The sequence below is a fragment of the Dama dama genome, chromosome 20 (genome assembly GCF_033118175.1).
Source record: "Dama dama isolate Ldn47 chromosome 20, ASM3311817v1, whole genome shotgun sequence".
In the NCBI taxonomy this organism is placed as follows: Eukaryota; Metazoa; Chordata; class Mammalia; order Artiodactyla; family Cervidae; genus Dama; species Dama dama.
In genome coordinates, this window is record NC_083700.1 from 3,599,029 (window position 1) to 3,624,427 (window position 25,399).

A 25,399-nucleotide genomic window follows, 5' to 3' on the forward strand; every position below is an offset into this window, starting at 1 on the left:
TAGCTTTGAATATACAGACCTTTGTCAGCAAAGTGATGTCTCTGTTTTTTAATATGCTGTGTAGGTTTGTCATAGCTTCTGTTTCAAGGAGCAAGCATCTTTTAATTTCATGCCTGCAGACACCATCCACAGTGATTTTGGAGTCCAAGAAAATAAAGCCTGTCACTGTTTCAACTTTTTACCCATCTATTTTCCATGAAGTGATGGGACCAGATGCCATGACCTTAGTTTTCTGAATGTTGAGCTTTAAGCCAGCTTCTTCACTCTCCTCTTTCACTTTCATCAAGAGGCCCTTTAGTTCCTCTTTGCTTTCTGCCATAAGGGTGGTGTCATCTGCATATCTGAGGTTATTGATATTTCTCCCGGAAATATTGATTCCAGCTCAAGCTCCATCCAGCCCAGGATTTCACATGACGTACTCTGCATAAAAGTTAAATAAGCAGAGTGCAATATACAGCCTTGACGTACTCCTTTTCCAGTTTTGAACCGGTCCATCGTTCCATGTCCAGTTCTAACTGTTGCTTCCTGACCTACATACAGGTTTCTCAGAAGGCAGGTAAGGTGGTCGGGTATTCCCATCTCCTTAAGAATTTTCCTCAGTTTTTTGTGATCCACACAGTGAAAGGCTTTAGCATAGTTAATGAAGCAGAAGTAGATGTTCTTCTGGAATTCTCTTGCTTTTTCTATGATCCAACAGATGTTGGTAATTTAATCTCTGGTTCCTCTGCATTTTCTAAATCCAGTTTGTACATATGGAAACTCTCAGTTCACATACTAGCTAGCATGTGAAATGAGTACAATTGTGCGGTAGTTTGAACATTCTTTGGTATTGCCCTTCTTTGGGATTGTAATGAAAACTGACCTTTTCCGGTCCTGTGGCCACTGCGGAATTTTCCAAGTTTGCTGGCATATTGAGTGCAGCACATTAACAACATCATCTTTTGTTTTGAAATAAGTCAGCTGGAATTCTATCACCTCCACTAGCTTTGTTTGTAATGCTTCCTAAGGCCCTCTTGACTTCACACTCCAGGATGTCTTGTTCTAGCAAAGTGATTACACCATTGTGGTTATCTGGGTCATTAAGACTTTTTTTGTATAGTTCTTCTATGTATCTCTGCCACCTTTTCTTAATATCTTCTGCTTCTGTTAGGTCCATACTATTTCTGTCCTTTATTGTGCCCATCTTTGAGTGAAATGTTCTCTTGTTATTTCTAATTTCCTTGAAGAGATCTCTAGTCTTTCCTATTCTATTGCTTTCCTCTATTTTTTGCATTGTTCACTTACGAAGGCTTTCTTCTCTCTCCTTGCTATTCTTTGGAACTCTGCATAGAATGTATACATGTCTTATTTTACTCTTCATATTTTCAGTATTATTTTTATTGTTGGTGGGGGAAGAACATACTTGGAGAAGTCACCTTCATTCTAACCCTCCAGTCAGAGAGAACCAGCAGGAGTCTGGCCTTGGGCCTAGTGGAGGACTGCACCTTGGGTGGACCATCCAGCCACCACTCATTGGCTCAAAACCTGACGATTCTAAGGGAGCCAGGGGACCCTGTCACCCAGTGATGACAGCCCTGCTGAGCACCCTATGTGTCTCCCCTGACTCCACTGCTAGCTCCCTCCCCAGTTCTGCAAATCGTACAGAATCTGAATCTCCCCTTTGTTTCTGTGCAGTTGAACCCTTGCCTGGGATGAATGAAGTGACCGCTGGCAAAATCCTAAGAAAGAAGATGACTCTAGGGATTGGAAACTTGTCAAACCCTGTAGAATGTGCACAACTAAATCTGACAGCCCGACTCACTATCTGCAAGAATCTTCTAGGTAGAGCTGAGGGCTGTCTCTTGCTTTTAGAGCCACCCACCCCACAAGAAGGGACAGCTCAGATTTTGTAAGGCACACACAGTCTCTCCCAGGTAGCACTATCTTTATTCCCTCAGTTGTCGTCCCTCCCCTGCTCTCAGGGACAGGCCCCTGCACTGTAGAGGATGGAGAATATTTCCTCTTAGGCTGCCCTGGTGCAGCTCTGGCCCAGCCTGAGCAAAAGAGAGCAGGCGGCACTCTGGGGAAGAACTGGATTTGGCGCCCCCTTTGCCACCTCACCTGTCTCAGCTTCCGTCTCCCATCTGTCACCTGAAAGGCAGAGGCTTCTAGAACTTTTTTTAAGTATTGGAACTTTTTTTAAAAAATAAAACTATATGCAAGCTAGATCAGATAAAATCAGAGGTGCTCTGGTTGAGGGGATGGAAGAAGAGGAAAAACTCTGCTTTCTCACCCTCTCCAGCACAGCCCTTGGCACCCTCCAGAGGAACGGAAGCAGCTTGGAAGGCATGCTCTCTCAGGCTGCCCCTTGGCCCATCCTCCTAAATCCTTCAGTTCTCCGTGAGGCAAGCTTACCGGTCGACAGCGATGATCCCAAGGGTGAGCATGCTGGCTGAGCTGATGAGCAGGTAGAGGAGGGCTGAGAAGTTGCACCAGACCACACCGAAGATCCATTCCCTCCGAATGGAGCTGGTCACCACGAAAGGCAGCACCAGTACAGACAGCAGGAAATTGGACAGGGTCAGGCTGAAGACGAACTTGTTGCTGAGGGTAAGCAGGTAGGACTTCCTGTACAAGGTGATCACGATGACCAGGTTGCCCAGGCAGACAAAAACGGTGATGATGACGATGGCGATGAACTCCGTGATGACGACGCCCCCCTGGTCACCGGCCTCCTCGGTGAGGTTACTCAGCTCCTTCCTGTGGCCGAGGGAGGAGTTGAGGCTCATGGTCAGTGCACCTCAGCAGGGGGTGGGCAGAGCATGCTGGACGACTGGAAAGACAAGCCCCGGGGACAGAAGAGGAGTCATCAAACCACAGCATGTGCACTTGGCAGAAGGGCAGCCACGGCCCCCAGGGTCCTAGTCAGTTATCCTCATGCAAGCTCTGCAGAGGCAGCCGGTGCTCTACCATCAACTCTTCATGTGACTCACTGTATCCCCTTGAACAATGCGTTCCCCCAGTCTAAAACCTCCTGTCCATTCTCCCCAGGGCCAGTGCTTAAAAACCTTTAGTGTACTTAGGAATCTCCTGCAGTACCAGCTCAAAGAGCTGATTCTTGGGCTCCACCCCTGAAGATTCTAGTCCCAGAGAACAGAGGTACAGCCTCGGAGTCTGCATTTCAGACAAGCACGGGACAGGTGACTCTGATTCAGTCCACATAGCTTATGTGGACTGTTGCTTCTGGACCCCTGCGATGCAGTGTGGACCCTGAACCAGCAGCATCAGCGCCAACTGGGGCTTACCAGAAATGCAGAATCTTGGGCCCACCTCTGAATTACCAAATCAGAGCCTGTGTGTTAACCCCACTCCTGGTTTGATTCTTGTGCCCATTAAAGTTGGACGATAAGATTACCATAGGGGTCAGTCTGTGGCCTCTAAGCAGGGTTTTAACAAGTACAGGGTTTTAACAAGTGCAATTCACACCGAGACATTGCTGCTGTTATCAGCCATGGGGATGAAGGGCAAGGAGCCAACACTAAAGATACATGAATAAGAGGATAAGAGTTTGAGGTCTTTGCCCACAAATATCCTTTTTGGGGCAGTCCCTGCTCTCAGGATGCTGGCTCAAGTTCTCAGCAAAAACTGAAGTTGACATATTTTAACATCAAATCCTACAGACAAATGTTTCTCCAAAATTTTCATCTACTTTAACTAGCCAAAAAATCCCACAGATCATTTTCCCCACCTGCTTTTATTCCTGACGAAGAGAAGACACCAGAGGGAAGGAAAGATCGCTTTCCACGAGCCAGGCAGCAAGGACCCCGGTGCCTAGACTGCCTACACAGCAGCAGCCCATGGTCTCTGCTGGACCAGAACCCCCTGTCCAGACACCTTTGGCCACAAGGAGCTAGCAGGCAAGGAAGGCAGCCTTTCCCCTTCCCAGCAGCCCTAGAGGTCAGTTTAGAAAGTCTCCCTTTACGGCAAGCCTCATTCACAGGTCACAACCACAGATCCTGCCAGCTTGAACAGCATCAAGCAATTCTCACCCCACCTACCCTTGACAGCCTTCAAACACTTCACAAATGACTTGCCTTCTTTTCTCCAGATTAAATCTCCCAGGTTCCTGATGTGACTTCTGGACTCTTTACTAACTCAGACTTCCTCAGTTGCTCACCAATTTCAATGACCCTATTGATTTGTGGTCCTCTGAATTGAACATACCATTCTGGATATCTGGTAAATGGTGAGTATAAAGGGAAAATTTTCTCCATCATCAGGATAATCTTCTACTATTATTCATTCTAAGAGTGCATTTTCTTTTAGCAACTGTTATTACCCTGTTGGACTTATACAAATGTGTGGTCAGTTAAAACCCAAAGTTTGTTTATACACATATGAGTTGATGTAAAGGCAAGTGTCCCCAGGACACCTGCTTATGGAATTAGTGTTTTTAAGCCTAAGTACAAAACATCATTTTATGCATTTTGGTTCATATTTCCAGGCTGCTAAAATATTCTGAATTTTGATTCAGCTATGCAGTATGTTAGGTACTCCAGTTTTGTGTGATAAATATACTTTATAATTACACCTTCTGTTTCTTTGTTAGCTTATTTTTGGATTTTATTCCTTGAGTTCTAAATTTTGTTCATTCTTATAAGTAAATTATTAACTGGTTCAATCCCTGGGTTGAGAAGATCCCCTGGAGAAGGAAATGCAACCCATTCCAGTATTCTCACCTGGAAAATTCCATGGACAGAGGAGCCTGGTAGGCTGTAGTCCATAGGGTCACAAAGAGTCAGACACGACTGAGCAACTAAGCACATCTCAAATAAAGGGCACATCTCAAATAAAGGTCCTATAAGCATGTTATTGGAGAAGGAAATGGCAACCCACTCCAGTATTCTTGCCTGGGAAATCCCATGGATGGAGGAGCCTGGTGGCCTATGGTCCACGGGGTCGCAAAGAGTCGGACACGACTGAGTGATTTCACTTCACTTCACTTCAAGCATGTTATACTTAACGGTATAAGTGATGACACTGTGGTAAAAAAAACAAATTCTGAGTCATTAGACAAATGACAAAATGGGAGAAAATACTTCAAATGTATATCACAGAAGGATTAATCATTCTAATTTATAAGGAATTCCTAAAAATAAAAAGGTAGAAAAGTGGGTAAAAGACATTTTTTAAAAAATGGCAACTATATGAGATGATGGATGTTAACTAAATTTATGGTGGTAATTGTTTTGCAATATGCACATACATCAAATCATCATGTACCTCTGAAACTTATACAGTATTATATGTCAAATATATCTCAATAAAACTTGAAAAGAAACATACACAGAGGGTTCACAGAAAAAGATACACTAATTGTACTTAAATGTATGAAAAGATGTTCCGTTTCATTCAAAATAACAGGAATGGACATTAAAATTACACTGAAGTACTATTTCTTTCCTTTCAGGCCAGTAAAAATTCAAAAGTTTAGCAACACTCTCTGCTGGGGAGGCTGTGGGGAAGCAGGCATTCTCCTACCCTTCACATGGGAATGCGAAGTATAAGAACTGAAGGGAGGAGGATCTGGCAATACCTAAGAAGGCTACAAAGGCACCTAACCTTTGATCTAGCAATTCCAGTTCTAGATACTTATTCTGAAGATATAAGTGCATAATATAAAATAATAGATGCACAGGGTTATTTTATTCATTAAGGCAGTTATTAAAAAAAGAAAATGTTTGAGAAAAGGGGAGAAATAACAGATTTGCACATTAAATATACATAAACATATGTGACTCAGACAGTAAAGAATCTGCCTGCAATGCAGGAGACCTGGGTTCGATCCCTGAGTCAGGAAGATCCCCTGGAGAAGGAAATGGCAACCCATTCCAGTATTCTTGCCTGGAGAATTCCATGGACAGAGGGGCCGTGGGGCCTCAAAGAGTCGGACACGACTGAGCAACTTAACACATTCTGACTCTTCACATTTAATTATGCAAAAAGAAAAGTAGGCAAGATAACCAGAAACTAAGATACAGACGGAAGTAGACTTCTCGAAGTATGTTTCTACAGTTTTTATTTTTTTCTGGAAAGGTAGACTATGTAAAAAATTTTTTTTAATTTTATTTACTTATTGTTGGCTATGCTGGGTCTTTGTTGCTGTGTGGGTCTTTCTCGAGTTGCAGAAAGCAGGGGCTACTTTTCGTTGCAGTGTGTGGGCTTCTCATTAGGTGGCTTCTCTTGTTGCAGAGCACAGACTCTAGGGTGCTCGGACTTCAGCAGCTGGGTTACGTGGGCTCAATGGTTTGGCTCCTGGGCTCTAGGGCACAGGCTCAATAACTGTGTGCAGCATGTGGGATCTTTCCGTATCAGGGACTGAACTAGTGTCTCCTGAATTCTTTACCACTGAGCCACCAGTGAAGTCCCACAGTTTTGACTTTTGAACCATGTAAATATTTTACATACTAAGTTAAATAAAAATGTATATAAAAAGTAAATGTATAACTGGTTGCAAACAGAAAAAAATAAGCCAAACTATGTGTCAGATTGCTAATAATCAAACAAAGAAAGGAACTAAGTCAAGTAGCTTTTAAATGCAGTGTTTTGACTATAAACTCTTAATGGTATATATTGTATAGACAAGAGAACCACTAAGTTTACACAGCAGGTGAGATGTTATTAATGGTGTTTTAAGTTTACAATTCTTTCTGAGTGTAGAGCAACTGAATATACACGCTTACATTGGGAAACACATTTCTAACTATGGGAGAAAGAAGAAACAAATCACAAAATAGAGACAGGTAAGGAAGAACCCTGTGGTGTTAGCTTGCTTACTGCAGGTATCTGTATGAACTCACTATTCAAATATAAAAACAGGTTCAAGGAAATTTCCCAGAATGCAGTTAGAAAGATTAAGAAATTTAAAACATAAAAGGCAAATGAGAGGATGAACAGGAAGTACTTCATGAGGTATAATTACTTTAGCCAAGCAAAGCAGTGTCCCCGCAATATGTCTTATAATTACCAGCATGCTCCTCTTTATTCCCACTAAACTGTTTGCTCCCTGGGAGTGAGGATGAACTTCACCTTTCATAAAAACACAGTACTTTTTTTCATTGGCAACAGCATGAATGGACATGGACAGTATTATGCTAAGTGAAATAAACCAGACAAAGACAATTACTGTGTGTTATCACTTATACGTGCAATCTAAAATATGAAACTAATTTCTTTCATCAGTGTTTTATAGTTTTCTATGTATAGGTCCTTTGTTTCTTTAGGTAGACATACTCCTAAGTATTTTATTTTTTTGTTGCAATGGTGAATGGTATTGTTTCCTTAATTTCTCTTTCTGTTTTCTCATTGTTAGCGTATAGGAATGCAAGGGATTTCTGTGTGTTAACGAATATAATAAAAAAGAAGCTGACAGATAATAGAGAACAAACTAGTAGCTACCAAAGGCATATGGGAGGGAATTAATTAAGAGGTACAAACTATTAGGTACAAAATACGCTACAATGAGGGGTACAAATACAAGCAGTGCCTGTGTTTGTCGCCTGGTCGTGCAGAACGGGGTGATCAGGGTGGGGACTGCTCAGGTCACAGCACAAGTGCCCTCTTTCCAGGTGTGCTCCGCTCTTGTCTTTCCACCCTCATGGGTTCACCCACCTGGATTCCATCACTATTTTTAAAGCTCTTCAATAAAGTGTAAATTGTGGCTCCAATGGTAAAGAATCTACCTGCAATGTGGGAGACCCACGTTTGATCCCTAGGCCGATAAGATTCCCTGAAGGAGGGCATGGCAACCCATTCCAGTGTTCTTGCCTGGAAAATTCCAGGACAGGGGAGCCTGGTGGGCTACAGTCCATGCGATCACAAAGGGCCAGACACAACTGAGAGATTAATGCACACAATGAGGGGAGGGGTACAAAAGGGTACGTAATTAAGAGGTACAAACTATTTGGTATAAAACAAGCTACAAGGACATACTGTACAATATGGGGAATATAGCCAATATTTTAAAATAACTATGAATGGGCTATAACCTTTAAAAATCACGAATCACTACCTTGCACACCTATAACACATAATACTGTACAGCAATTATACTTCAGTAAAACAGAATAAACATGAATAAAACACAAATGCTTTAAATAAAAAAGGCAAATGAGGGGATGAACAGGAAGTACTTTATAAGTATAATTACTTGACTTGAGCAATGCGTAGTGTTTTTCACTCATTATGGAAATCATTTCTGGAAACGTGAATAACTCAGCTGATATGAACATCTTTCCTGCTCCAAATTCACAGAAATGTTGGGTTAAATATGATCCAAAAGTTTTTAAAAAGCCAAATTTGAAAAAAGAAAGGGAAATCCATAGGTAACAGAAAACAGAGAGAAAACGTAAAGCAAGTGTTGAAATCTGACAACTGTGGCCAAAAGCCTATTAGATCTAGTTCAAAACCCCCAGGGCTGAGGTTTTTATGTGAGAGAATGACTTTGGGTCACAAGGCAGAGAACTGGAATCAGTACCCTGCATAAAGAGTGGGTTCTAGAAGGGCTGCCTCCTCCATGAAAAAGGGATTAGAAAAAATCCTCTTAGCAAAGGGAAGTGGCAAAATAGTCATTTATCTGAAGCTCTGGGTGGAGACTAAAGCTTTTTCCATGAGAAATCAAACATTGAGTCATGTGCCATGCTGATGAGGGTAACAAATTTATAAATTATGTACTATGCAAGCTAATAAATTCATATAAAAGCTAATGCTAGCAGAATTAGATACAAAATGGCTCTGCAGTGAATTTCCACATTCACAAAATAAACATTTAATGAAAGTGAATGCATAGCATTTGCCTTCAAGAAGAATCCACGAAACAAAAACCAGGGGAACTGATATTCCAAGAACTTGAATTAATAGAAAACTATAAAAGAGACCATAAAATAAACACAATTAAAATCTTTAAAAGAAAAAGAGGTAGAAACCATAGTGAAAAAATATGACATCATGAAAAACTAATAACAATTGTGAGAAAGAACCAAACAGAAATTCTAGAAATCAGAATTTTAACCAACAAAATTAAATACTCAGAGTATGCTGAACAACAGATTCAGCTACAGAGAAAGATGGTGAACTGGAAGACAGCTCTGAGGGAAATACCCAGAATGCAACAAAAAAAAGGTTAAAAAAACAAAAATATCCAACAAAAGTCAACGCATGAAGAACCGGATAAGCAGATTCAACATGTGTTTAAAACAAGCAGGATCAGGAGAGATTAGAGCAAAAGAGGGCAGATACTCTTGGGTGTCTACCCAGAAACCAGCTTCAGTTGTTGTTTTTTTTTTTCCTTACTAGCAGACCTCTGACTTTGTTTCAGTGCCCAATCCTCCTCCCTGTGACTCAGAGAAGGTTGATCAGATCCCTGGTTCTGAAAGTTAGATCTTGAGTGGTCTAAATTAATCATTGTTCTCCCTTTCTTCTTGAAAGTCAGTGGATATCTGGGAAAGCTGCTTTGATCTCACAAAGAGCCTAGAAGAGAAGTCTTTTCTTAACGGCCAAGAGAGCAGAGCTGTGATAGCCGCCTTGGGATTATTATAGGTGCTGGGCCAACATGTTGAACATGGCAAATAAGAAAGGCTTGATCTGGAATTGTTTAATCAACAAATCCTGAAGTCAACTTCACCTTGGCTTCTAATTATGCAAAGTAATACAATTGTAACATTATTTTTAAAGCTATTTTCAGTTAGGTTTCTGTTAGTTGATTCAAAAGCATCCAACTTACATTAGGGTAGACAGACACTGTCTACCTTAAGGTTGATGTATTATTTAGAGGTTTAATTGAACATTTTCTAGAACTGAAGAAACACATGAGTCCTTATAACAAAAGAGCATATCGAGTTCTAAGGATAAATCAGAAAAAGTTTACATCAAGGAACATCACAGTGAAAAATGACACCAAGATACAGAGAAAATGATAAAAGCAAATTTCCCTATAAAGAAGTAATAATTAGATAAACAGCAGACTCTTCTTTTGAAGAAAACAGAAAATAGAGGCCAGAAAACAGCGGAATAATCACAGAAGTGCTAAAGAAAAGAACTCTTGCGTTATGGTTCTATAATACCATTCAAGAGGGGGCACAACATTCTTTTGAGGCAAACAGAGACTGAATGTTTACTGATCATTCCTTACTTGAATGATCCCTTTAAAAATACATTTCATGAAGGAAACTGAATCCAGAAATAAGGGGTAGGGTATAAGAATCAACTGTTAGAACAGAAAATGGTAAATACATGGATGAATCTAAAATAAAAACAGCAAAAAAATGAAATCGAAATTTAAAAAGTTAAACATCAACACCAAGTTTTATAAAAATAGCTAACTTGGGAACTTTAAAACCAAGATGAAATTAAAACTCTAAGCAAAATGGAAGCTCTTAAAGGTATGATTGGACTAAAAATATTCCTAACAAGTTAGTTTATACTCAGGCCAGAGACTTGGTTATGGCTGTTTCCCAACACCTGGACAAGTACCTGGCACATAGTAGGTACATCAGTAATTATTTGTTGATAAATGACCAGCCTTCAAAAGTTTGTCATTGTTAAGTCAAATGTGAGTGTTAGCATAATAAATGTAGCCACTAAAAAAATAAAAATAGGATGTTAAAGCTTCCAATCCAAAAGATAGGCTGAAAAAAGGAGAAAGTACTGTTTGACATGGTTCCTCTCCAGTGGTCCTATTAGCAGGGACACTAGTGAACTCAGAATCAGAGAACCCAGGGTTGGCTGCTGTCCTTGAGATCATCTGGTCCAGTCCTCCCCAGAAAGCAGAAGGGGAATGTGGTCAAAGAGCTGCCCACCCAGGATCCAAAATCCTAGCCTCTGGCACAAGCCCCAACAAACCCCCAGGGGTGTACTTTAACAAGACAGAGGATTGGGAATATCCCAGCCAGGGAAGGCTTCCTGGCAGGCGACCAGCCTACTCAGGGCTCAACAAGCCAGGGCATATTGAATGGAAGCAAATTCAAGGGTGACTCACATCACCACTCTCCTGGTCAGTGATGCCGCCAGACACAAAGGTGTTTCAGACTCCCACTCTCCCTACGTCCTGCCCTGAGCAAATAAATCACCTTGGGCTGCAACTCCAAGAAACAATATGACTAGAACACAACTGAGGTTTGAATAAACATATCGGAAATTATTCCTGGGAAAGAGAGCTAGCCCACTCAGGCACGTCACCAAGAAAGGCCGGATGTATCCTCGTCTTTGCTGCCATGGCTCCAAGCATCACAGTCAGTCCTCTTTGGGAACTGCCTTTGGTTTTCTTGAATATTCCCAGAGACACTGGCTTGTCTGCTGCGTTAGATTACTGACAGCAACCTCAAATCATTCAAAGCCAAATCTTGTCATCAAGGGAAGAGATCAGTAACCTTTTGGGCTAATAAACAAGGCAACACTGTAGGGTATTGAGACAGGTATCTATTGTGTTTTATAAACCAGCCTGCATGCTAATTCCCAAGAAATAATTCTAGAAATGTCTTGCATTGCAAAAACAGAATTACTACAATATAAAGGTGGATTCTCTCACTTTCCCTTATTTAATTGGATAAATTCAGATAAGTTCTGGTTCCATCTCATATTTTTACCTTAGAATTCTGATTTTCATCAACCTACAATGGACTTTTTTCCTGCTGTTTCCCTGTACTTGTTAGAGGTTGTGTGGCATGGTGGTTAAATGTATAGACTCTAAGGACTACCTAGGTTTGAAGCCCAGCTCCTGTAAGAAAGAATATTATCTTTCTGAGGGGCTTCAGAATCCATCTTCCAATGCAGGGGATGTGGGTTCCCATGGGAACTAAGAACCCATATGCTGCAGGGCAATTAAGCCCATGTGCTACAACTAGAGAAGCCTGAGAGGTCTGCAGCCTGTGCTCCACAACACAAGAGCCCACACGCTGCAACTAGGGAAGACTGCACTGCAATGAAGAGCCCATGTGCCTCAGTGAAGACAGGGTACAGCCAAAATAAAAGAAAAAAATTAAATATAAAGGAAGTTTTACCATTGAGGGTAATGCTTGCTGTGGGTTGCAGGACATAAAATTAACACACAGAAATCCCTTGCATTCCTATACACTAACAATGAGAAAACAGAAAGAGAAATTAAGGAAACAATACTATTCACCATTGCAACAAAAAGAATAAAAAACTTAGGAGTATATCTACCTAAAGAAACAAAAGACCTATACATAGAAAACTATAAAACACTGATGAAAGAAATCAAAGAGGACACAAACAGATGGAGAAACATACCGTGTTCATGGATTGGAAGAATCCATGTTGTGAAAATGACTATACTACCCAAAGCAATCTATAGATTCAATGCAATCCCTATCAAGCTACCAATGGTATTTTTCACAGAACTAGAACAAATAATTTCACAATTTGTATGGAAATACAAAAAACCTCGACTAGCCAAAGCAATCTTGAGAAAGAAGAATGGAACTGGAGGAATCAACCTGCCTGACTTCAGACTCTACCACAAAGCCACAGTCATCAAGACAGTATGATACTGGCACAAAGACAGAAATATAGATCAATGGAACAGAATAGAAAGCCAGAGATAAATCCACAAACCTATGGACACCTTATCTTCGACAAAGGAGGCAAGAACATACAATGGAAAAAAGACAACCTCTTTAACAAGTGGTGCTGGGAAAACTGGTCAACCACTTGTAAAAGAATGAAACTAGAACACTTTCTAACACCATACACAAAAATAAACTCAAAATAGATTAAAGATCTAAATGTAAGACCAGAAACTATAAAACTCCTAGAGGAGAATATAGGCAAAACACTCTCCGACATAAATCACAGCAGGATCCTCTATGACCCACCTCCCACAATATTGGAAATAAAAGCAAAAATAAATAAATGGGACCTAATTAAACTTGAAAGTTTTTGCACAACAAAGGAAACTACAAGCAAGGTGAAAAGACAGCCCTCAGATTGGGAGAAAATAATAGCAAACGAAGCAACAGACAAAGGATTAATCTCAAAAATATACAAGCAACTCCTGCAGCTCAATTCCAGAAAAATAAATGACCCAATCAAAAAGTGGGCCAAAGAACTAAACAGACATTTCTCCAAAGAAGACATACAGATGGCTAACAAACACATGAAAAGATGCTCAACATCACTCATTATCAGAGAAATGCAAATCAAAACCACAATGAGGTACCATTACACGCCAGTCAGGATGGCTGCTATCCAAAAGTCTCCAAGCAATAAATGCTGGAGAGGGTGTGGAGAAAAGGGAACCCTCTTACACTGTTGGTGGGAATGCAAACTAGTACAGCCACTATGGAGAACAGTGTGGAGATTTCTTAAAAAACGAAACAGAACTGCCATATGACCCAGCAATCCCACTGCTGGGCATACACACCAAGGAAACCAGATCTGAAAGAGACATGTGCACCCCAATGTTCATCGCAGCACTGTTTATAATAGCCAGGACATGGAAGTAACCTAGATGCCCATCAGCAGACGAATGGATAATGAAGCCGTGGTACATATACACCATGGAATATTACTCAGCCGTTAAAAAGAATTTATTTGAATCAGTCCTAATGAGATGGATGAAACTGGAGCCCATCATACAGAGTGAAGTAAGCCAGAAAGATAAAGACCAATACAGTATACTAACACATATATATGGAATTTAGAAAGATGGTAACGACAACCCTATATGCAAAACAGAAAAAGAGACACAGATGTACAAAATAGACTTTTGGACTCTGTGGGAGAAGGCGATGGTGGGATGTTTCAAGAGAACAGCATCGAAACATGTATATTATCTAGGGTGAAACAGATCACCAGCCCAGGTTGGATGCATGAGACAAGTGCTCGGGCCTGGTGCACTGGGACGACCCAGAGGGACTGGGTGGAGAGGGAGGTGGGAGGGGGGATCGGGATGGGGAACACATGTAAATCCATGGCTGATTCATGTCAATGTATGACAAAAACCACTACAATATTGTAAAGTAATTAGCCTCCAACTAATAAAAATAAATGGGGAAAAAAAAAGAAAGTTTTAAAATAACATTATCTTCCTCACCAAATAATTATGAGGACCAAGTGAGTTTATTTGTATCAAGCACCTAGGACAGGATCTGGCGCACAGTAAGCCTTCACTTCATATTATAGTTTCTATTTGAAGAGTTCGCCCTGATTTTACTTTGGGAAAGGACCTTCCCATATTTTGAGGCCATGGTCACAGGACCTAGGACACTGGCTGGAACAGCTGGAGGACAGACTAGCCTACCATTGTGGGCCTAGCATTGCAGCAGCTGACCATCTTGGACACTACAAGGAAAGAACTCACAGACAAAGCAAGGTAAGAGAGTGAGAATGAAAGGGAGAGAGAAAGAGGTAGGTGGGGGGAACACTGAATGAGTCCATTCACAAATGCTGATGAAATAATATGTGACTCTGAATCTTCTTGTTCTTCTCGGTTATAGGACCCAGTGATTTCTCCTTCACTTATGCCAATTTGAGTAGGTTTCTGTCACTTGCAACTTGAAGAATCCTGACATGATCTGATACAGCACATTAAGACTCCACCTCTCTGGACACTGATACCAGGAATGTTCCCTTTCTCAAAGTTAGGCCAACTCCTCAGGCACAGCTCTGCCTACTTCAGTCTCCTTCTTGAGAACTTTTCTTCTTGTCACAGACCATGCCACAGACCCATGGACCCTAGTATCATGGAGTTTCTTCATATGGAAGCATAAGTAAGTTTTTCACTTCCCAGGAGATCCATGATCCAGTCCACAAACCACCAGAAGGAAAAGAATAAAATACCCATTAAATACACCCCTAAAATACCCATTACAAACAGGGCCATCAAAGGGACAGCCTGAGATTCCACAGGCCACAGGCCAAGGCTCAGGTGAGTCTTGTGAGATCATGCTAGTCAGTAGGAGGCAGACTCTTGGCACCTCTCTAACAAGGGTAATGGACATGACAAGATATACCTGACCTCTTTGAAAGTCTTCTCCAGAGAAAACAGTTTCTTTTAGGATATCTCTTCTGATATTCTTAAACAAACACAACTGGGGCAGAGGCTCATTCTGTGGCCTCCCATTTTTATGAAGAGCTGAGCAGCCTAAAAGCTGGGACTGCCAGATGCCCTCATCTAAAGAAATCAAATGCCAATAGGTAGGTGTACGATAGGTTCAAATAAAAAACCCTCCAGGTGAGGAAATGTTTCCAAACACCACTTCAGACAAACTCAAGTGAAATCACTGTGATATTATTTTGGCCACATTTTCAGGGGATCTTCAACTCAGAACCTCAAAGCATTTTACACATCAATCACCAACTGGAGCAGCTGAGGGGGTGGAGCTGGGGAAAATATTCAAATTAACAACCTTGTCTTCCACTAAGGTAAGTGAGCTAGACAGTGAACCCCTACCCCCACTCCACCCACAAACCAGACCACACAACTCATTGATAGCCAGAAAGAGACCCCAGGATCCCTGGGTCTCCTTCCCTGCATTCCTCTGTCCTTCCCCGGCACACACATGAAAGTTGTTCCCAAGACGGTGGGTTGATGACTTGACCTCTGCAGCCCCAGAGGGATGTGTCCACCCAGTCAGCCCAGGGTCTGTTACAATGCACAGTGCTTTGTTCTTGTCCCCACAAGGGCACCATAAACCTAGTAATTTCCTCATCCAAAACATCCCACTTCACCTGTAAAGCAGGTCTGAACCCTGGGCTGTTTGGGAGCATGCACCATAAGATGGAGAAGAAGCTAGAGTCAGCACCCCAGTGATCCTGTGGTCCTTGTCTGAATTCTTGGTTTGCCAGTGGGAAAGACCTGGCTTTGGTCCCCTCTATATATACGTCAAACAACATCACCAACCTCAACAATTTTCTTTGCCAAGGATTGAAAGTCTGGAGTCTAGGGCTCTTCACTGACCATGACCCTCTCCCCAAAGGTGTCAGCCATAACTCTGTCAGATGTCTTTCCAAAATTAAGCTCTTGCTTCTCAGCAAAAACATTTCCCAAGACTCAGTACTTGATCCATTCCTTTCTCTCTATGCCCTTGAGAATCTTACCCATTTCCAAAGTGTTCTTTAGTTATTATTAACTAATAATAACCAGTATTGGCAAAACAATGTGCAACAGACAATGTAATTTTACATACATCATTTAATCTCTGGAATAACTTTTAGAAGTACGAATTATTCTTTTCCCTGTTTCAGAGAAGCAGCACAACATATGGTTAAGAGCATGAGCTGAACTAGAGAGCCTGGGTTCAAATCCCAGCTCCACTACTTACTGGTTCTATGATCTTGACATGTTATCTGACCTCTCTGGGCATCAGTTCCCCACTCTGTCAAATGGAGATAATACTCCTTGCTCAGGAATAGGTATCTCATATGGTTGATGGAAAAAAATCAATGAGTTAATATTTATAGAGTGCTTAAAATAGAATTTGGCACCACGTAAGTGTTTGTTAAATGAATAAAGTGGGGAAATTGAGGTTCAGAAAGGTTAAGTGCCCAGTTCAAGAGAATATTTGATACCAGCTCTCCAACTTGGTCCTATGGCTGTGAGACTACTTTCAATTTATCTGCTCACCCCAGCAGGTAAGATGCAACATGGTGTGGCCTCGTCTAAATCCCAGTCTTTTCACCCACCAACCCCTTTATGTGTGTCCTGTCCCAGCCAGCTATGCTTACCTGCTGCCATTTCCAAACTGCTCTGGCTTCTGCCTCTAGTTGGAATGCTCTCCCTGCTTGCAGAATGAATCAATAAAGATTTATGAATTCTAAAATGTGTTACTGATCCATTGCTCTAATAACTTGATTGAAAGAAAGAAATATGGGGGGGGGGGTGAGGCTTTAAAGAGATACAAAAATATCCCAAGTCACAACCTTGAATTTGGCAACGATTTGGATATGATGCCGAAGGTATAAGCACAAAAGAAAAAACTGACAAAGTGAACTTTATGAAAATTTTAAAAATCTGTATATCAAAAGATACCAGGGACAGAGCAACACACAGACAGAGAAAATATTTGCAAATCATACATGTGACTACAAATTAATATTCAGCATATATTAAGAACTCCTGAAATTCAACAACAAAAAATTCCATATCCAAAAAAGATACATGACTAGCCAATAAGCACATGAAAAGATGCTCAACTTCACTGATCCTTAGGAAAAGCAAAGCAGAACTATGAGGTATCACCTCACACTCATTAGAATGGCTACTGTCCAAAACAAAACCCAGAAAATAGTAAGTGCTGGTGAGGATGTGGAGAATCTGGAACCCTAGTAGACTGTTGATGGGAATGTAAAATGGTACAGCTGTTGTGGAAAACAGTACAGCAATTTCTCAAAAAACTAAACATAGAATTACCATATGATCCAGCAATTCTGCTTCTGGATATACACCCCAAATACCTGAAAGCAAGATCTCAAAGAGAGGGACTCCCCTGGTGGTCCAGTAGTTAAGAACCTGCCTGCCAATGCAGGGGACATGGGTTTGACCCCTGGTTTGGGAAGATCCCACATGCTATGGGGCAACTAAGCCCAGAAGCCCTAACCCGTGCTCTGTGACAGAGAAGCCACCACCAGGAGAGCCCACAGACCACAACTAGAGAAGACTGCACAGAGCATGCACTGCAGCCCAAACAAATATACAAACAGATAGAAAAAGCAACTGATTGTAAGACAGATCTCAAAGAGATATCTGTACACCATGGTTCATAGCAGCATTATTCAAGGCAGCTAAAATGTGAAAGAAATCCAAGTGCCCACTGACTGTGAAATGATAAGCATAATATGGTATATCCACATAAAAGAACATTATTCAGCCTTAAAGAGGAAAGAAACTTTGATATATGCTACGACATGGATGAACTTTGAGGACATTATGCTAAGTGAAATAAACCAGCCACAAAAAGACAAATATTGTATGATTCTACTTGTATGAGGTACTTAAGAGTAGTCAAAATCATAGAGACAGAAAATAGAATGGTGGTTGCCAGGGGCTGGTAAGAGGGAGACAGGAGAGTTGCTTAATGGGTTTAGTTTTGCAAGGTGAAGAGTTCTGGAAATGGATGGTGATAATGGCTGTACCATATAAATGCACTAAATACTACTGAAAGAATGTGAAAAGTGAAGTCATGTCCAACTCTTTGCGACCCCGTGGACTGTAGCCTACCAGGCTCTTCCATCTTTGGGATTCTCTAGGCAAGAATACTGGAGCGGGTAGCCACTTCCTTCTCCAGGGGACCTTCCTGACTCAGGGATTGAACCCTGGTCTCCTGCATTGCAGGCAGATGCTCTACCCTCTAAGCCACCAGGGAAGCCCCAAATACCACTGAACTGTACACTTAAAAATGGCTCAGATGATAAATTTTATATTAGGTATATTTATTTTACAGCAATAAAAAAGTTGGAGAAAATATACCAGGGTATCTTCTTTTTAACTTCTCTCCCCATGGGATTTAGAGAGTCATGAAATGAAGGAAGTCAGCTATCTTCACGGTGTCTCAACCAGTGATGAAGAAGAAAAGAACTTCAGACATGTACAGAGTAAACTCCTCCTGCAGTAGAGGAGGAAACACAAGCTATGTCTGCACCAGATTATTCCTCACTAGGGACTAGTCCAGCAGTGACTTCCAAGGTAAAAATCGCTGAGTAAAACAATTCATCATGTTGCACTGTCCCCAGATCACACGGTAAACAAAACTCACTCTTTGTTCATCAAGCTCCTCTGGTGCAGTTTTTGTTATGCATGTTAGAGAATGTGAGGAACACTCAGTACTAAGCCAAGCTGGACTCTGAGCCATGGACTGTCGAATTTTTTCAAAGGGCCACTGGCCTGACTCCCAAGCCTCCCCCAGCAACACTGAAAGCAGCCATCATCGTCCTTGTGTTTTCTGGCCAACACAGATGGGGAGGGTTCACTTCAGCCTCCCAGAAAATCTACAAACAACCAGCTGAAGTCATGATGAAGACAACAGAAAAGTGCTTTAGGAAAAGGGAGAGAAAGCAGTGGCAGGCTGACCACAGCTCTCTGGGGAGGCCTTAGCAGCCTGAGGTCAACCAAGACCTCACTACAGAAACAGCTTTCTGAGCTGGACACTCAGCCTGGACCACACTACTTCCCCAGGTGGGAGAAGAGCAGAAATGCCCATTTTCCCAGGGCAGGCTCAGGAAAGCCTCCACAGACACTGGCCAAAGGCCAGCCTGCCTGGAACTGGGACCTCAGCAAACCCCAAAGGCAAAGCTGGGTCAGATTAGGCCAGGCCTGCTCAAGCTTGGTCCACGTCGACCTGATGCTGCTGCCAGATGTGCCCGTGGAGATTCCCAGAGCAAATGGACCAAGGGTCTGGTCAGGAGCTGGTGCTCAGGCAGAGAGAAGCCAATACCACTCCCTGGAGTTCCCAACTGGTTACTCAATATCTCTACTTGAATGGCACAGGTACCACAAGCCTAACATGTCCAAAATCAGACTCCAAATCTTTTGCCTCTCAAATCTGCTCTTTCCATGTTTCTTCAACTCATTTTGTGGTATCCTCATCCTTCCAGTTGCTCAGACCCTAAACTCTGAAGTCACTCCTGGCTCCTCACTTTCTCTCACATCTCCTGCCTGATCCATTAGCAAATCTACAGGCTAATGGATCTACTTTTGAAACGTATCTAGTACTCAACCATGTCTTTCTATCTCTGCTACCGTCACTCTGGTCCAGGTTATGTCTTCTCTGCAATTATTAAAATCGCTTTCTCACTAAAGAGAAAGCATCTGCATCCGCCATTGTCCCCATCCTCAACACAGAAACCAGAGTGAGCCTGTGAAAACAGAAGTCAAAATACATGAACAAGTCACCGCTTATTCAAAACCCCAAAAGTATTCCCCTATCACTTAGAATAGGCCCTGCATGATCCAGCTCTCCACTACTGGTCCAATTTCATAATAAAAATTACTTTTTAACTGCCAATACTATTTATCAAACATATCAAGTATGTGTCCGCCTCAGGGCCTTTGCACTTGCTGCTTCCTATGTCTGGAATGCCTTTATCCAAGGTATCTTTGTAGGTCGCTCCACACTTCCTTTCAGTCTTCAAGTCACCTTTTCAGCAAAACCTTCCCAATCCACACAACCTAACGTTTCATACCCCTCTCTAACATTTCATGGCCCCATTCCCTTTCCTTACTTTTCCTCCGTACTGCAAGTGTATGTACTTATTTACTTATCTTGTTAATGTCTCTCTCTCACACCAGACTGTATGCTCCAAGACAGTAGGAAATCTTGGGTCTGTACATTTTGGGGTCAGCACTAGAACTGCACCTGGCAAATGATAGGTGCCCGATATATGCGATAAATGAAAATGTGAATTAACAATGGGACACTGGACATCTTTGCACACAAGGTGTTATCTTGCCTTTAGAGAATTGTTTTTGCAGATGTAGCAAACACTATTCATTATCCAGTCAATAACCATCCTCCCCTTTCTCCTGTCAACAGATCCCTGACTTGATGTGGTGTACTATTAGTTTGATGCAAAAGTAATTGTGGTTTTTGCATTGTCAAAACATATCTTTTAAATACATTCTAAATAATAGTCATGTTATACATCATTTTAATGTGCATTTATCTCTCTCTCTTTTTTTTTTTTTTGCTAATGACTTATCAGTTGCTGATGATCTTATCTTTATTTTAGACTATAGAACTGATGCTAGACAAAAAGCAAATTTGAAGGATTTTCTTACTTGAGTTCAAAATGGGTCATAAAGCAGCAGAGAAAACTCACAACATCAACAACACATTTGGCCCAGGAACCACTAATGAATGTACAGTGCAGTGGTGGTATAAGAAGTTTTGCAAAGGAGACAAGAGGCTTAAAGATGAGAAGCATAGTGGCCAGCCATCAGAAGTTGACAGCAACCAATTGAGAGGATCATCAAAGCTGACCCTCTTCCAGCTACACGAGAAGTTGCCGAACAACTCAGTGTCAACCATTTTACAGTCATTGAGCCTTTGAAGCAAACTGGAAAGGTGAAGGAGCTCAACAAGTGGGTGTCTCATGAGCTGTGCATGAAAAAGCTCAGTCGCTTCAACCATGTCCAACTCTGGGTGACCCTGTGGACTTTAGCCTGCCAGGCTCCTCTGCCATGGGGCTCTCCAGGGCAAGAATGCTGGAGTGGATTGCCATGCCCTCCTCAAATGAGGAGGGGAATGGACCTCAAATAAAAAAAAAACACGCTGTTTTTGAAGGGTTGTCCTCCTTTATTCTACACAACAATGAACCATTTCTCTACTGGATTGTGATGTGCGATGAAAAGTGGATTGTACATAACGACCAGCCCAGTGGTTGGACGGAGAAGAAGCTCCAAAGCACTTCCCAAAGCCAAACTTGCACCAAAGAAAGGTCATGGTCACTGTTCGCTGGTCTGCTGCCCCTCTGATCCACCACAACTTTCTTAATCCCAGAGAAACCATGACATCTGTTCAGCAAATTGATGAGATGCACCGAAAACCACAATGCCTGCAGCCGGCACTGGTCAACAGGAAGGGCCCAGTCCTCCACAACAACACCTGGCTGCAGGTCTCACAACCAACGCTTCAAAAGCTGAATGAACTGGGCCAGGAGCTTTTGCCTCATTCACCATATTCACCTGACCTCTCCGCAACCGACTACCACTTCACTGAGCATCTCGACAAGTTTTTGCAGGGAAGACGCAAAACATGTCTGTATAACTGAACCACTTTGCTATACGCCTGAAACTAACACAGTACTGTAAATCAACTTTACCTCATTTTTTAAAAAACGCACATACACACAAAAAAAAAAAAAAGAGGAGAGAGAGAGACAGGGCCTCCAGTAACAATTTCCCCTTCAAAAACGCACCAAAACCCAAGCTGATCCTTAGAAATGCCTCATTCTAGAAACAGAGTTTTATGAGTTGGTGGGGTTTTATCACCTTAAAATGTCAAAACTCTGTTTCAAGCCTTTAGGCAAAATTCATGAAAATCTATCACACATTTTCCTATATTTTAAAATAAGGTGTACAGATCATAATGATTTTCATGATGACTCAAGATCATTAAATACCAATATAAATGGAATTCTGACCTCAGATTTCAGTGCTAATGGAATGCTCTCTTTAGAAATTTTAGAGACGACTGCTCAGCTTCCCAGTTACTCAATAGGGGGTTATCCCTGTGAGTCTTCACTACACGACTGAAAACACAGCGATTCCCTCAAGCCAGGTAAGGGCAATGTGATTTCCTTTTATATTGGGTTGGACAAAAAGTCTGTTCAGGTCTTTTCAAAACATCTTAAAGAAAAACCTGAACTTAAAAAAAAAAAGAAAAAAAAAAAAAACAAAACCTCTTTCTTTCTATCAATTTATTTATTTGGCTTAAAGAGATGGGAATACCAGACCACCTTATCTGCATCCTAAGAAATCTGTATGTAGGTCAAGAAGTAACAATCACAACAGGACGTGGAACAGCGAACTGGTTCAAAGTTGGGAAAGGAGTACATCAAGGCTGTACGTGAACCGTGAACTTTCCAGATGTTCAAGCTAGATTTAGAAAAGGCAGAGGAACCAGAGATCAAATTGCCAACATCCTTTGGATCATCAAAAAAGCAAGAGAGTTCCAGAAAAACATCTATTTCTACTTTATTGACTATGCCAAAGCCTTTGACTGTGTGGATCACAATAAAACTGTGGAAAATTCTTCAAGAGATGAGAATACCAGACCACCTGACCTGTCTCCTGAGAAATCTGAATGCAAGTCAAGAAGCAACAGTTAGAACTGGACATGCAACAACAGACTAGTTCCAAATCGGGAAAGGAGTACGTCAAGGCTATCTATTGTCACCCTGCTTATTTAACTTATATGCAGAGTACATCATGAGAAATGCTGGGCTGGAAGAAGCACAAGAAAGAATCAAGATTGCTGGGAGAAATATCAATAACGTCAGATTTGCAGATGACACCACCCTAATGGCAGAAAGTGAAGAACTAAAAGGCCTCTTGATGAAAGTGAAAGGAGAGTGGAAAAGTTGGCTTAAAACTCAACATTCAAAAAGCTAAGATCATGGCATCCAGTCTCATCACTTCATGGCAAATAGATGGAGAAACAATGGAAACAGTGACAGACTCTATTTTGGGGGGCTCTAAAAATCACTGCAGATGGTGACTACAGCCATGATATTAAAAGCTGCTTGTTCCTTGGAAGAAAAGCTATGATAAACCTATACAGCATATTAAAAGCAGAGATATCACTCTGCCGACAAAGATCCATATAGCCAAAGCTACAGTTTCTCCATTAGTCGTGTCTAGATGTGAGAGGTGGACCATAAAGCTGAGCACCAAAGAATTGATGCTTTTGAACTGTGGTGTTGGAGAAGGAGAAGACTCTTGAGAGTCCCTTGGACTTCAAGGAAATCAAACCAGTCCATCCTAAAGGAAATCGGTCCTGAATATTCACTGGAAGGACTGGTGCTGAAGCTGAAGCTCCATTCTTTTGGCCACCTGATGCGAAGAGCCACCTCTTTGAAAAAGACCGTGATGCTGTGAAAGAATGAGGGCAGCAGAAGAGGGCGATGGATTGGATCTCGGTTGGATGGCATTGTCAATTCAATGGACATGAGTTTGAGCAAACGTTGCGAGACATGAGTTTGAGCAAACTTTGCGAGATGGTAAAGGACAAGGAAGCCTGGCGTGCTGCCGTCCATGGGGTCACAGAAAGTCACAAGACTGAACAACTAAACAGCAACAAACTTATTTGGCTGAGTCGGGTCTTAGTTTTGGCACATGGGATCTTCACTGTGACACAAAGATTCTCTAGTAGTGGCACGAGGGCTTAGCTGCTCCATGGCATGTGGGTTCTTAGTTCCCCGATCATGGTTCCAATTTGTGACCCCTTCATTGCAAGATGGATTCTCAATGACTGGACCACCAGGGAAGGTCCCTAGAATGAACGTTTTGGTCAACTAAGTACCAAGTGTGCCTTGCATATTCTGTTTCCTTTTGAAACTTTTTCTGTAATTTATTGAAACATTGGCTGCCCTTTTCCCTATACAGAGAATATTTACCTGCAGCTTTCCTTGTCAAGCTAAGGAAAAGTCTACGTAAAGTAGAAGCTGATATACTGAGGAAGGGCTTCAGTGCAAAGTTCTCCAGGTATGGCTTCTGTCAGACAGATGCCATTCCCTTCTGTACCTTTGGGGAAGGTCGATTTTCTACTTCTCAGCACTTTGCAAGATATGCTAACTGTATTTATATGGCCCAAATGAGTAAGAAAAACAAAGGCCCTTGAAACAGTTCAGAGCTCTCCATTCAACTTTAATATTTTCTTAAATGGTAAAAGGGAAACTGCTGAATTTAAAAAAAAGATTGTCAAGTCCTATTGGATTTTATGCCACCAGAAAGACAAATAGATAAGTGCAGATAATGTTAGTTATATACCGAATGACTTACATTAGAATTTTCCAAAAGGCTCAATCTAAAAAACATGAATTTCGTGAAGAGACTATAGCTATATTTGCAGACATTATTTGCACAGATCTGCATAGCAAGGTAGAGATTATTTCTTGGTTACCTTGCTTCCCTCTTCTTTTTATTTCCTCTATAAACCATCCTATCACACATTATCTAAGTCATGCATTCCCAAACTCTGGGTGGCCATTACTGTCTATAGACCAAATAAATGATGTTGCACACATATGTGAACTATTATTCTTCAATAATAAATTCTTCACAATAAATATGCTATTGTGGTCAATAAAATTTGAATTCATCTTTTACACTATTATTGATTCACGTGAGCTCTCTGTAATTACGCATTTTTTTTTCCAACTGAAGTGATACCAAAAGCACAGGTGAATCCACTCAGTCTGGCAGAGCTTGGTGATCACTATCATAAGCCCTTACTGACATTTATACGAATAACATCCGAAGCTGCTTACATCTACCGTAGCAGCAAAAGTCTCAAGAAGTCTTTCTGGAACATCCCATCCTCACAATGACCCTGATCACCCTTTACATCTAGTTCTTTAACATTACCTTTTCAGACATGCGTGTCTTAGCAAAAATTTTTATTTTAGGTGAGTATGCTTTCCCTTGCAGATGGATTATAAATTCTTCCTCAGTTTTCCCTTTGAATATGCAACAGTACTTTGAATGTGGGATTTTATATCCCCCCTACTCATAGTAATATCCATTTTGATCTGATATTCAATAGAAAGAACATGTTTTTCAGAACCTTAACTAAACCTTGGTTTGAATTTCATGTGACTACATGCTATCTTCTAACTCTCTGAGCCTCAATTTCTCCAAAAAGATCAAAACAGTGGAATTAACCAACTTCATATGATTACCAAGGAG

At 41.4% G+C, this 25,399-nt stretch overlaps 1 protein-coding gene across 8 annotated transcripts in view; it reads right to left on the bottom strand.

The window, feature by feature from the left end:
* The window catches only part of GPR161 (G protein-coupled receptor 161), a 64,400-nt gene that overhangs the window by 27,611 nt on the left and 11,390 nt on the right, over positions 1 to 25,399 (bottom strand). For 3 of the 8 annotated variants that reach the window (XM_061120193.1, XM_061120191.1, XM_061120192.1), the window contains 2 exons: positions 4,890 to 5,019; positions 2,395 to 2,812 (listed from right to left, as the gene is read on the bottom strand). The exons of 2 other annotated variants lie outside the window; for them this stretch is intronic. In XM_061120193.1, coding sequence (XP_060976176.1) covers positions 2,395 to 2,768 — 374 coding nt within the window. In that variant the 5' untranslated portion in view covers positions 2,769 to 2,812; positions 4,890 to 5,019. The remainder of the gene's footprint in view (positions 1 to 2,394; positions 2,813 to 4,889; positions 5,020 to 25,399) is intronic. 3 more of the 8 variants (XM_061120195.1, XM_061120194.1, XM_061120196.1) reach the window with 1 other exon arrangement.